This window comes from Tenrec ecaudatus, chromosome 1 (assembly GCF_050624435.1).
Source record: "Tenrec ecaudatus isolate mTenEca1 chromosome 1, mTenEca1.hap1, whole genome shotgun sequence".
Classification (NCBI taxonomy): Eukaryota; Metazoa; Chordata; class Mammalia; order Afrosoricida; family Tenrecidae; genus Tenrec; species Tenrec ecaudatus.
In genome coordinates, this window is record NC_134530.1 from 312142149 (window position 1) to 312155887 (window position 13739).

Genomic DNA, 13739 nt, shown 5'->3' on the forward strand with positions numbered 1-13739 from the left:
TTGACTTTTTAAAAGGTTGCTTTTATATTTACATTAAAAAATATAATGAGTGTGTTTGATTAGTCTTTTGGAAATTATTAATAACCCAAGTAATGGGGGAAAAGGGAAGTCCTATAAGTATTTTTCCCATTATTGCAAAACCAATTTGATATAACTATGCCAAGATTCCCGTATGTTCATAATTCTGTTTATTCTAAGAACAAAGTGAAGTAGAGAAGATGTACACTAGCTTCATCTTAAAGACAGTAAATATGACATCATTAATGCTATCTGCTAAAATTTGTCACTGAATTTTTTAACCAGTAAGTTATTTCTCTATATCAAAAGATTCAAATAAATCAACCCTAAGGCTCGATGGAAGAAATAAATTAATTGCTCATTTGTCTCTTGAAGTATTTGCTCTAGCTCCCCAATTAAAAAAGTAAAAGACAGGCTTTTTCATCCTTCTCAATATTTTAGCTTCCTGAAAATCCCAGATCTAATGCAAGTTACATGATAGGACCTCAGAGTAGTCTAAAAATGAGGAAAATCATGTAACCAAACATGTTTATATCACAGATAAAAATGCAGAGAGCCCTAAGGGCCAGGGTCTTCCCAGCATGTCTGATCACAATTCAGGGAAAACAGACACAGGAGTCTTGAGCATAAAGCAGCACACTGCCCTCCGGTCTCCAGGCACATGTTGGGTCTCTGGAGTCAAGGCCACGAGACTTCTGACCCCCAGAGCCAGGGCGGGGGATGGTGAGCACAATACAAACACACTTCATCAAGTGAGCCAGCTGGTTTCTGGGTTGGTAACTAAATAATAGACGTTGCACCGATTTTAAAATCAAAATAAGCAATTTGTTCCTGTTACTACTGTCCATTACTAAGAGGAATCCTAGCATGCCCTTTCTAGAGGGCTGTCAAAACAGCACACTACGGCTGGTGACGCGATCTCACAATCCATTCAACACCAGCTGTGTGTGTGAGAGTGTGAATAACATCAGGTCCAGGGTGACATTTTCCCCAGTAGAAGGGTAGCCATGGCTCTCTGTTAGGAAAACTGAAGCACAGTGAGATCCGGGAAGGGAAGTCAGAACTGATGCAGTTGGGTTTGGAAGCCCGAACACCTAGATCTTCCAGGCTCCTGCCTTCTTTGTCCAGACCACACTTTGTACGGAAAATGCTCTCTGTCAGATTTCTTTTCCAGTCCTTATGCAGTACTGATTGTACATGAGTAGGCTGCTAAGTACAACTATACTGAAGTTGGCTTGGTCAAACTTGTATTCATGGGTAAGCCAAAGAGGATTATGCCTGCTTGAAAGGTAAAACTCCAGAACTGGTTTTTAAATGTATTTATAAAATTTAGATTTCTACTAATTCAGCTCTACGGTAGTTACATAATTGTGTGTCAACTTGAAGCTATATACTACTATATGGGTGGGGTTTAGCCTGTCCATCAGGTCACAGCCTGATGTTACCTGCTTGTGGGTGTGGCCATCTTACAAGGAGGGCCCTGGGTACCTCCCTTCTCTCTCTGCCTTCACCTTCCGGCTGGCTGACCCTGATTTCTGCCAGAGCTCTATGATGCTTCCACCGTCACTGGATCCAGACAACTTTGCATCCACCAGCCTGTGATCTTCCCACATTCTGCATCATTGCATATGGCTGCATGAGTCTGAGGAGAGACTTATGGACTATTATCTGACTTACGGACTTGCGTTGAACTGGGTTGGGATGTTTTCTCGATATATAATTGCTTCTTGATATAAAGTTCCTTCTTACACTTATACCTGATTTAATGCTTGACTTTAAACCGTATACTTTACACACTATACTTTTTTCTAGGATTTGTATGCAGTTCACGTGCTAGAGTATCTATATACATCTCTCTGCATGCATTTATTACTACTCCAGGTATCATTGCTGTATAAGATACTCTAATATGTGAGTAAGTTCTTTACTCAACACTCGTACTCTATGAACAGTCTCATCTCCCCTCTATGAAGGCAGTGATTGGTGCAGGGGATCAAACATGCAAGCTGTCATTCTTAAAGATGATTTGATTTTGCATACATACAGATGCATGCCAACGTGAATGCATCTGAACAGTGCAAATACATTCAGATTTAGAGATTCAAGTGGAAATTTGAGCTCTTCTCCACTTAGAGTTCCACTGACATCTACCTTTCCCAGGAAGAGAACACTATGCTGACCTTCAAAAATAGATTCAGTAGCGGGCCCTGGTTTTTTAATAATTTTGGGGGGCAGGAGCCCAAAATATGCCAACCAACTGTTAAATTTCTCTTGTAGAATTCACGTGGAGCCATTATGTGGTGGGAAAAGGACACGCACTGGTTTGCACACTATAAACCACGGCCAGGTATCTGTTGGCTACAGGTTAGGCTACGGAAGAGGCAAATGGTGTCCACAGGGAATCTCAGAATCTGATGGTCTGTACAAGTAAGAGCCACTGCAATGCATGCCAAGTCACATGCATACACACGAGGTCGTCCTATGTTACTGAAGAACATCACAGCTTACAGTCAAGAGGTGAAATGACATGAGCTACAAAAGATACAGTTACAGATAACTTTAGCGAAGGGAGCTGGTAAGCATTTTACCTGTCAAAACAAGAATATAATAACCACACAATAGAAACAGATCAATCATGGTAAACGCATGCAGCACGGTTTGAGAACAATAGCCTCTCTGTTCCAGGAACACATGGTTTAGGAAAACAAGGAAGTTGTATTTGGGTAGACAGAGCTGCTCTTAGGAGACTCAAAGGGACGTACACACATGGCTGAATTGAACTGTGCTACTAGACGCAGTTTGTTCGCCGGAACTGCTCAGAAAGCAGACCACCGGGCAGTCCTCAAAGGTGAAGCCAGTTCAGTGGTAGGAATCGGCACTAACAAAAGAAATGAAATGAAAATAATTTAATTGATGCTCCTGCAAAGGTTCGTTTGGGGGCCTGTTGGGATTTCCAGAAATCACGGTGGCACAGCAAACACAAGATGGTCCTATTAAATTCCGTCAAGACGTGACACAGTTTAGTGGCATGAGAATTTCAAGCCGAAGAGGTCATGGAGTCATGGAAAAACGAGAGATATCGATTTCTTTTGGCCATGCTAAGACTCATCTTGGCTCATCTCTGGGTTTGTTTATCCACTTTCCATTCTAACTCAGTATCTTACTGGATGGTCACTGTGGTACTGAGGGGGCATTGAAAGTGATTTTAATAGCCTCTTTGAGAAGACGCATTTCATCAAGGACACTTTGGCTATCAGACAAACAATAGGAGTCAACTGACACAATAGATCAAATGTAAATTTCCAGACTCTTTAACATCTACAGCCAGGCAATCCCTATTAAGTTTCTAATAGAATATGTTCTCAAAAGATAACTCTACCTCCTCAGAAAATACATCTTCAGATCTCATTTATGTAACTTTTCTGTGGCTGGAATGTAAGAGGTTGTTGGAAGCAATACCAGACACTACTTGTGAGAGAGGGGAGTTGTTGTAACACTTGGTGTAGAAACGAGTCCACCATCCAGGAAGTCCTTTAAAAATGAAGGGCCAAACCAGCACCTGGTCCAAACAGTGTTCTAGTGCTACATCACTGACAGAATTTGCATTATGCTGGGGTCATGTCCTTAACTGTACTACCCTGACATCTGGCTAGTACGTATTAGCATACCTGCCAAGTTGGAGCACACGGCTCGGCCACAGAGAATTGCCTAATGGGCCGGCTCCCATTATTTCTAGTTGGAAGATGGCATATGTGATTCAGCTGTTGTTGAGTTTGCTTTTAAATGTGTGCCAAGGAAAGCCCTTAAAAACGGTAGTGCCCACTCGAAATAGCACAACTCACTAGGCTGTTAGTTTAAAGTGGATCATCAGAACTTTTTTTCTAACCAATAATAAAGTGAGGAAGGTTGAAAAGGGGTTAGTAATCCTTCTGTCTAGAGGCTTTGTGCAAGCATGCTGACTAAGGCCCTTCGGTATCATGGCAACCACACACAACAATAGAATTGTGCGCCACCAAGTTTCCAATGCTGTGAGCTTTTAGAAGCAGCACAAAGCCGTCTAAGATGTTGGGCCAATACTCACGACAGGGATGATGTGCACCAGTCTAAGGATTTGGATTTCGTCCAAGTTGAAATTTAGTAGAAGAGTAAAGATAGACAGGAAGAGACTACGACATCAAATAATATTAATAAAATCAAACCTGCAACATCACACAAATTTGAAAGGACAAGTCACTCTATTCCAAAGTAACTTGGTCCTCCTTAAAAGAATTCCTAATTGTAGAGTTTTAGGTTTTTATGTTAATTTTTTTGTCACCCCAAATCAAAGGACCATCCTGTTGCCATACAGATTAGGAAAAAAAAATCTGTTCTTTGAATAATCCCTAGTCCAGTGCCAGGTTGGAAGTTACTCAATTAAGGTTCAATTTTGTTAGTGCCAGTTCGTAAGCTTTGGATCAGTGGAGGATGACAATCGAAGGCTCTAACCATTTGTTGGCTGTGACTTCCTGTGCCCAATTGCATTCGCTTCCTCTTCCGCAATGGTGGAGTACAGTTTGGAAGGCCTGTTCCCTCTACCGGAAGGCTTGGCATTGTCATGATCTGAACCTCTTTTGTTACAATCTCCACTTTGCGCTACTGAGGAAAAGGGATTCAATTTACCCATTCATTAGCAAAGACAGAACGGTGTCAACATTAATATGAAAAAAAAAAAGAGCGAGAGAAATGTTAACAGTCACATGCCCTCTTACCCACCCCACGGAGGAGTCCAGGGACCAACGGCATCGGTCCTGGGCAGACCCCATTCTTGACAGAGTTCAACAGCCAACATTATGGAATCTCGTGTAAAAATGAGGTGAGGGTTGAGAGTCTGCCCCGAAAGGTGCTATCCTGATTCCACAACGGGTTAATGGAAATCACATTCACGATGGAGCAAACCACAAGAACCACGGCCATTTACCTGTTTTCACAAATTAGCTGGGCACACTAGTCCAAAGGGAGGCACGGAACAAGGAAATGGAGTAAGCAGCAGGAATAATGCAGAAGAAAACAGATAAACACACACGAGGAACACCTCACAGAGCAAGACAGGGCTTACAGGTGGCCGCAGTGCCTGGGCCGCCTGGGTGGACACGCTGAGAAATAACTTAAAGTCAAAATGCCCACCTTGGGCATTTACAACTCATGTATTTTCAGTAGACCTTCAGCGCAAAGGGACACTCTCCGAATGCTCTCTGACTGTACGTAATATGTGTTATTGTGAGGAGGGAGGGAGAGAGGCAACTGAATGTCTATCGTGGAAGCCACTCATTCCATTCTATTCTTTGCGAGGAAAGAAAACACAATTCTTTTCACAGCAGTTGCAGGCACACTGGTAACACTCTGTATTGGACCCGTCTGGTAGCCTCAGAAGGTCCCTGACGCGTTCCTCCATGTCAGGCTTGTGCGTTACTCTAGGCTGGAGAGTGGTTCTACACTGATGTTTTGATTGTCTGCAGACACCTAGAAAACACTGCTTCCCACCAATGCTAATGGCTCTTCTTTTTTAACTCTACCTCCTGACTTAAACAGGAATCCTTCAATATTTTAATTGCTTTAAACAAAAGGGAAGTTCCTACTTACCGCTATTGCCCCCTTCTCAACTCCCTGTCTCTCTGTAAGATTCTGTCGGGCATTTCCAAAGCTCCCTTTCAGGACAGATGTAAAGTAAGTCTTTGGAAAGGAGGGAAAAGGACGATAGAGTGGGAGAGGGGCTGTGTGCCAAGGTAGCACCTTCTGGGTGAGGTCAGGAAGAACAAGAGGCTCTTCCTCCATCGCTACTTCCAGAGGCTGCGACGACACTGCTGAAACAATCCTGTATTTATTGACGCTGTGTGAGATGGCTACAGATTTCAGCAGCCATGGATGACCTGACTTTCTCTGCTTCACAGAGTGGCTTACTAATTTCAAAACATATATATATATATATAATTCACAGCCAATAGATGGCTATGGATAGGGAAGAATGTACCTATCCAAAAGAAGAAGAAGGAGGAGGAGGAGGAGGAGGAGGAGGAGGAGGGGGAGGAGGAGGAGGAGGAGGAGGAGACTAGAATGGGCAAGAGAAAGCAGGCAGTACTGTTAGTATCATCATTACTGTAACCAGGCTCCCAAGAGACAAAGCGCTCAAATACTTTCTGGGTGGGGGAGAGGGTGTTTTATAACAAGTCTGCGGAAAGATGGAATTAAATGAGAATGAACTTTTTCCATTAACTTTTTTGAAACCCCCCCTCCATATTAACCCACAAGTACTATTAGTTTTTTTTTCTTTTTTAAAGGAGGGGGTGGGCAATGTCAGAAGCTGCCAGAAGACAGCAAGATCAACCAACTGTAAAGTATCAAATAGATTGAAAATAAAACCAAACAGCTGCTAACCACAATGAGAAGCATCTGGAAATAGGGATGCCTTATCACGCTCTAGAATTTCCTTACAGGAAGGAACTGAGAGGCAGCATTTACCAGCCACTTCCAGAGAAGAGAAACCCAAAGTCAGGTGTGGATGTAAAAGGTGGGGGAAGCCGCTGTAACCGCCCTCAGCTCCCGTATGCCCCATCGGGACTGATTCCAGGAGGAAGCCTTCAAGTCAAGGGACGTGCTTGCTCCGCTCCTCCTCGAGGCACCTTGGAGAATGAGGACCATTTGATCTCGAGACCGAGAGGGCACAATGAAATACAAGTTCTCTCAGGCCTGCAGGGCCTGCTCCTGAACGATCGTAAGGGTGTCTCACCACACTAGGGGAAGTTTTCTGGGAAATACTGGGACCTGGAAATGAGTCACCCACTCCGTACATGCGTCACACAAACAAAATTTTCCTAACATGTTGGGAGCTATCTCAAGATCGTCTAGTAATTACTCTTATAAAACAAGTTAGATGTTTGGGCTAGATGTCTGGATCAGTTAAGCTTTGGGGCCACTTCACTAAGAGCCAGTGTGACTATGGCAGTTACACAATTCATGTCAACTTGAAGATGCATAAAGGGTAGGGGCGGAGTTTAGCCTATAAATCAGGTCACATCCTGTTGGTGGCTCCTTGTGGGTGTGGTGTTCTCCTAAGGAGGGTCCTGGGAACCTCTCCATGTCACACCCCACACCTCCCCCCATCTCTCTGCCTTCACCTTGCTGCTGGTAAGACACCTGACTTTTCGGTTCTCTTCTGGAGGTGTCAGGTAAATGCTGCCTCTGAGACCTGCCAGAACCCTGCAGATTCGTCCACCACCATTGGATCCACAGGCCTTTGCACCCACGGGTCTGGGAGCTCATTCTGCATCATCGCACGGGGCCGTGTGAGTCTGAAGAGGGACTATGGACTGGTATTGGACTTAGGGACTTGCGTTGGCCTGGACTGAGATGTTTTCCTGATATACAATTACTTCCTGATATAAAGCTTTCTTACACATACACGAGTGCCACTGGACCCTCTGGTCAACCCAGCCTACCATAGTCACCGGCAATGTTAAACCAGTTTCTTAACTGAGAGTCTATTCTGATTCTACAAAGTTAATCAGACAATGCCGACTTCACCAAACTCTGAGGCATCCAATGATGTCCAGCATGAAGTCCTTTCTCCTGAAATGACTTTCCTTGTGAGGGAAGGGAAGCCCAAAGCTTCGAGAAGAAATGTCTTACCTTCCTGGGGAATGGTCCTTGGACTGGGCTGAGGGCTGCTCTGGCCCTCTCGCTCCTTGTCTGAAGGGACCTTTTTCAAGATGGGTGGAAGAAGAGCAACTCTAGGGGAACCAGGACCAGATGGAGAGTCTGGCATGTCCTCTGCGGAGACACAATATACGCATCATACTGTTTACCAAGTGGATTCCAAGAACATTTAACAATGGACAAATAAACAAAAACCTCCCACGTATCAAAGAATGTTTCTGGCCCCAAGTCAGTTTTATGTTAAGTAAAATGACATCCACAAACAAGGAAGAGAAAAATAATTCATGCTTATAAAAGGTCAAAAACGGCACAGATGTGATTCTACGCTGCAAATACAGAATTTCAATGAAGTGATATTTGAAAATTATATTTGTAGTGGAACCAAATGCTCCTTCTGCCTCCAACACAATGGCTGCATGGTTTTCTGTAAATATGCAGATTTCCTTGCTTATTGTCAAGCCCAGTGATGTCATCAGAATAAACATTCATGTTTGTGTGTGTACGTGTTTACATGTGCACACACACATATCCATGTACTGAGGTTATGGATGAGTTGGAGTCTGAAAGGACTTGGTGACCCCACTAGACAAAAGGAGTGATTAAACGACCTGCTACGAGGAGATGTAAAAACAGTTGGGTGCTATAGTGTCTTCATTCTCAAACCAGCGCTGCTCCAGGCTAATTGAAAAGAGGAATTATTAAAGGTCCTGGACAGGTGGGAGAAAACGATGCAGACCAAAACTCCAAATCATAAAAATACAAAACAAAAATCAACCAAAACAGTCTTACTAGTTGGGTGGAGACTGGTGGAAAGTAGAGACTATGACCCTGCAGTTTTGAAACTGGACTCACGTAGGGGGCTCAGTTTTCAGGCAAATAATAGACACACCTTTCAGGGGAACAAGAATACTAAGGAGAAAACACTGATGACCTGAGACAAGAGCAGCATTTACCCAAGGGCGGAGTTCCTAAGAGAAACGGAAATGGGAAACACAGAGAAGAAGTGGGACAAAAACCTTATCTTGAGGGGATGGCAATGAATGAGATGAAACAAAATGTGTATGAATTATGGAACGGAAAAGTGATATGCTCTGGGAACCTTCACCCAATTTGAAAAAAAAAAAAAGTTTAAAAGAGAAATAAAATGTGCTCCTTTAAAACAAAAATGATCTCTTCCCCCAAAAGTAATTATATATATATAATTAGATATATAATTATATAGATATAGATATATAAATATAAGTATATATAAGTATAAATGTAAGTGTATATCTATCTATCTATCTATATATATATATATATATATAGAGAGAGAGAGAGAGTGTGTGTGTGTGTGTGTGTAGGTCTACATCCAATTCACATTTCCTCCTTGCTTCATCATCTAAGCAAGATGTGACAAGGCCATTGTGAAGACAATACTACCCCCTCCTTGACTACGATGCGCAGAATTGTGGAGGGAGAATGTATTTGAAAATGCCGGCTGAACTCTCCGGTCTCCTGAAACATTCAGTTGTTAGCCTAAGTCTCAATAAATTATGTCTAAGGAATAAATGAACACATGTAATAAATAAATGGTAATAAAAACACCTCCCAAAGAAATAGTGGATTTCCAGTTAGTTGTAATGATGAATATAAAATGTATCATTACAATTAACCAGAATAATCCACAGCCATTGGGTTGAATCCACTGAGTTGATTGCAAGTCGTATTGACCTTATTCAGGGTTTCTGAGACTGTACGTCATATTGACCCTATATATAATTCCTGAGACTAGAAATCCTATGAGGCTTACACAGGGTTCCCAAGACTGGAAATCTTCCTGCGAGCAGAGAGCCCCATCCTTCACCTGGGAGCAGCTCATGGGTTGGAATCCCTGGTTGTAGAGTTGGCATATCCAACCCACAGTACCACCGGCATTGCCTTCGTTAGCAACCTTACTTTGGATTAGAGATATTACTAGCTGACAATGCTAGCAGCGAGCCTACTTTTAGGTAATTATCATTAGAAAAAAAATTTTAGTAAAGAAAAATATTTTTAAAAACCCAAAACAAACTAAACCATTTTCTTTGCCCTTATCTTCCTCAGTCCTTCTCTCATGAGGTTGTTTTGTTTGCTCCAAGAAAGAGTGTGTGCTCCCTCACGACGAACTTTTAGCTTGGCTTATGGAAAGGATTTTGACCCTTGGGTGGCATAAGTGATTAAGTACTGGAGTACTGGCTTAAAGGTTGGTTGTTCAAATCCACCCCGAGGTGAGTCAGAAGAAAAGCCTGGTAATCTGCCCCCCAAAGGTCACATCCCCGAGAATCCTATGGTGCCCCCAATACACACACAGGGGTGCTGTGAGTTGGGACGGACGCCACGATAACTCATTTTGTGTTGTTTTTCGGTCCCCGTCTCTTTCACAGGCCCTGGCAGGCTCCCCATGACCTCCTTCGGTAAAATTACACCCCACTGCCTCCAACATGTTCACTCATTATGTTCATTCATTAAAAACAAAATCACTGCCCCTCAGGGGGTTCCAATTGATGGTGACTGACTCTCGTGGACAGAGTAGAATTGTCCCACAGGCTTTCCAGGCTGTCAGTCTTTCTGGAAGACACATCTTTCCCCATGGAGCAGCTGTGGGCTCAAACTGCTGACCCTGTGGTTCATCATGTTTAACCTCTGCACCACCAGGGCTCCGGCATGTCCACTGCAGCCACCATCTCCGGAGCCCTGAGCCAGTGGTTCTGGGAAGGTGCTTGCTCATAGTGTTTCTTACCTGGCCGGGAGGCAGTCCTTGGTTTTTGGGGGATGGTGGGCCGTGCGGCCAAGCTGGGCTTGGGGGACTGGAGGAGGGGTTTGGGGCTGGTGGGGGTGTTGGATGAGCTCCGGGACCTGGAGGGCATGTCCACTTTGGGTTCTGCTTTGGCATTCTTTTCTGGTGTCGCCAACCCAAAGCGGCTCTCTGGGAGGCCTGGGTGCGGTTTCGGCCCTAGAATGAAAATGGGTACAAAAAGCATCCTTTACTTAAAAAAAATTATATATATATAGATATATAAATATAAGTATAAATGTAAGTGTATATCTATATATCTATATATATATCACAATTCCCAGAAAGTAAGGCCTGGAAGCTAGGGGAGAACAGGTACAGGCGGATATGGCCGCCCACTCTCGGCTCTCATCACAGATACTTTGGAACGGAATGAACACTCGCTAGTGGAAGACGTCAGAGACGAGGAGCCTGGCGACCCCATCTGCAGCCATCCGCTTATGGCAGAGACACGTCCCAACGCGCTTCGTTTGCAAGAAACACGCACGTGTGTCAATGAGATCCCAGCAGCAATACTTGGGGGTCCACCCTGGTACTTGTAGAAAAGCAGTGGGCGGACGGCTCTATTCTGATCACAATGACCTGCTGCACGAAGGCACGACACGGGCCAGCGCCTCACACATTGTGCGGCAAAGCTAATATATAATGGACGTGGGGGTTCTTAATGCATTTGGAGCTTACGGATCTTTCTTGGTTCTGGACTGGGGGTCTGGCCCATGCCCCGGTTCTGGGCAATAAACTGCTAGGGCTCCAGCGGCGAACCCCAAGTATGTGTGGAGATCTATGTGGACAGCCGGCTTCGAACTCTGAAAGTGTTGGCTCAATCCCGCTCCCATGCCTACAGCTGCCTTAACTGAACCAGACTGCTGGCAAAACTAAGCAGGTTACATATGCACGAAGTGCACGAAGACATCCAAGCTAAACTTGAGCATCCAGAACGGCAAACAGAGGCTTCCGGTTTGCAGAGGACAAACCACTCTCGAACACAGGGCGTTCATTTACGACCAACGTGTGCTATCTCACTTATCAGGCATGGCTGCTTTTTTCAACACCAGCCACGTCTCTCCCTTTCACGCCCCCTTCTTAAAAATGCCCCACCACTGGGAGCTCTTCCTCTGCGTGGAGAGAAACAGCCAGCATTTCCTCTACCGGGGACAGGGTGCGGGTGCCCCGTCCAGGCAGGGTAACAGCAGCGGGAGACAGGCTGCTGCAGTGGAGCTGGGCACGTGCTCTTTTAGGTGAGAAATCGGAATACATGACACAGAGGCCTCTTCTGGCCTCTGCATCTTTAATTTCCTTCATGACATCACATGCGGTTCCTAGAGACCCAGACAAAACTCCAAACTCACGGCCACCGAGTCAATGGGACTCATAGCAAGCTTCCCAAGGGACAGGGAAGAACTGCCCCTGGGCGTTTCTGAGACGACAATGCTTTACGGGAGTAGAACCCCACCCCGCCTTTCTCCCCGAGAGCGGCTGGTGGCTTCCGTTTCCAACTGCCAACCTTGCGGACCACAGGCCAGCACTACGCCCCCAGGGCTCTTTGAAGCAGAGAGTATGTTTTTTCTTAAGGTGTAGTAGGCGCTGGCCTGGCTTACCTGTCCCACTTCCATCCAGGGGATCTATGCTGCTCAAGTTCAGGCCGGAAGAATCCTGGGAGGTGGCGTCATTCCCAAGCTTCTGAAAAATTCAAGTACCACCCCGGGAGGAGTGGGGGAGAGAGAGAGGAGGTAGAGAAGAAGCACATTTATTTAATGTAGAAAGGGGGAAAAAGAAGCAGAAAATAAATGACAAGCAGCAATGAGTCCTTTATCTCCACTGCTGTGACACGGAGTGTGTTTGAGCAGCCAGCGCTTCTGCGGCTCTCCTGCTGGGACAGAGCTGTGTTCACTGTCAGGTCAAGGGAAGCCACGGCCTCGTGATGCTTCCTCGTTTTCCTGCGGACACCTAGGCAGGTTCTGCAGCCCCAGATAGTTCTGGTCCATCTCCAGGCACCTCCGTAACAACAACAACAACAACAACAACAACAGCAAAACCCCAAGCTCACTGCCATCCAGTTGATGCTAACTCAAAGCGCCCTTTTAGGGCAGGGTAGAGCTGCCCTGTGAGTTTCTGAACCTGTAACTGTTTACAAGGGTAGACAGAGCCCCGCCTTTCTCCTGAGGAGTGGCTGGTGGTCTCAAACTGCTGACCTTGTGGATCGCAGCCCAACTCATAACCACTAGGCACCATTGGTGTGTGTGTGTGTGTGTGTGTGTGTGCGCGCGCTTGTACTCTACAAATTTAAAATATGCAAAACCCGCTCTGGATTTGGTTCCCAATCATCTGCTTTTGAAAAGGTGAATAGGGGGACGGGAGGGAGCAGAGTCTCCCCAGGAAGTCCAGCAGGGCCACATGGTGCAGACGGACTCTTTAGAAGATAAATGTGGACATGCTTAGGGTGGTGTGAAGGTCTTACAAAGGAACAAAGAGTGCAAAAAGACTGCAAGAGCAAAGATGCAGAAAGCTGAAAGTCCTAGTCTTGGGGCTGCAAACTGACAGCTGTTAAGCATCAGCCTCTCCCCTGGGTAAGTTATGGCACAGAAAGTCCATGCTAGAGTGAGTTATTCTTCAGACAAAGTCAAAACCATACAGAAGCCACTGGGATCATTGCTACTGTGGTACCAAGCAGCACCGCTCCACAGGGTTTTCAAGGCGTGACCTGCTGGGGAGCAGATTGCCCAACTTTTACCCCAAGGCACTCCTGGGAGAGTTGGAGTCATCAACATTTTGCTAAGTAGTTGCACACTTAATCCTGGGCTTTTGAACAGTCTGCACTTGACACCTAACCTACAGGTGGGTCCTTTGAACACGAGCAGCCGTGGGGAAGACAGGCGTGGGCAGCTGCTTCTAGAAAGATTACAACCCAGGAAACACTGAACGCAGAGGCCACTATGAGGCTGAAGCAGTTGGACAGCAGTGGGGGTAGGGCACACAGAAGATGTGAAACGTAAAGCCCCAGGGATGCTTCAGACTGACCGGTCCTACTGACAAAGATGCTGCGCACATGCCTCCTCTGGAAAGAATAATAATGAGGTGGGCGGGAGACTGGGAGGAGTGATGAGGCTTCCAAGGCATCGGCTCTAGTCATTTCTGCTCATCTCCTGTTGCTGAGAAACCTACATCTGCTGCTAAAGAATTCTCATTTGAAATGACTTTGAGGCTGCTGTTCGGTCCC

At 45.3% G+C, this 13739-nt stretch overlaps 1 protein-coding gene across 1 annotated transcript in view; it reads right to left on the reverse strand.

Moving 5' to 3' along the window:
- CARMIL1 (capping protein regulator and myosin 1 linker 1) overlaps positions 1-13739 on the reverse strand; it is a 396892-nt gene that overhangs the window by 2324 nt on the left and 380829 nt on the right. The window contains exons 34-36 of the mRNA XM_075533230.1: positions 12121-12202; positions 10469-10681; positions 7681-7821 (exon numbers count right to left, since the gene is read on the reverse strand). Coding sequence (XP_075389345.1) covers positions 7681-7821; positions 10469-10681; positions 12121-12202 — 436 coding nt within the window. The remainder of the gene's footprint in view (positions 1-7680; positions 7822-10468; positions 10682-12120; positions 12203-13739) is intronic.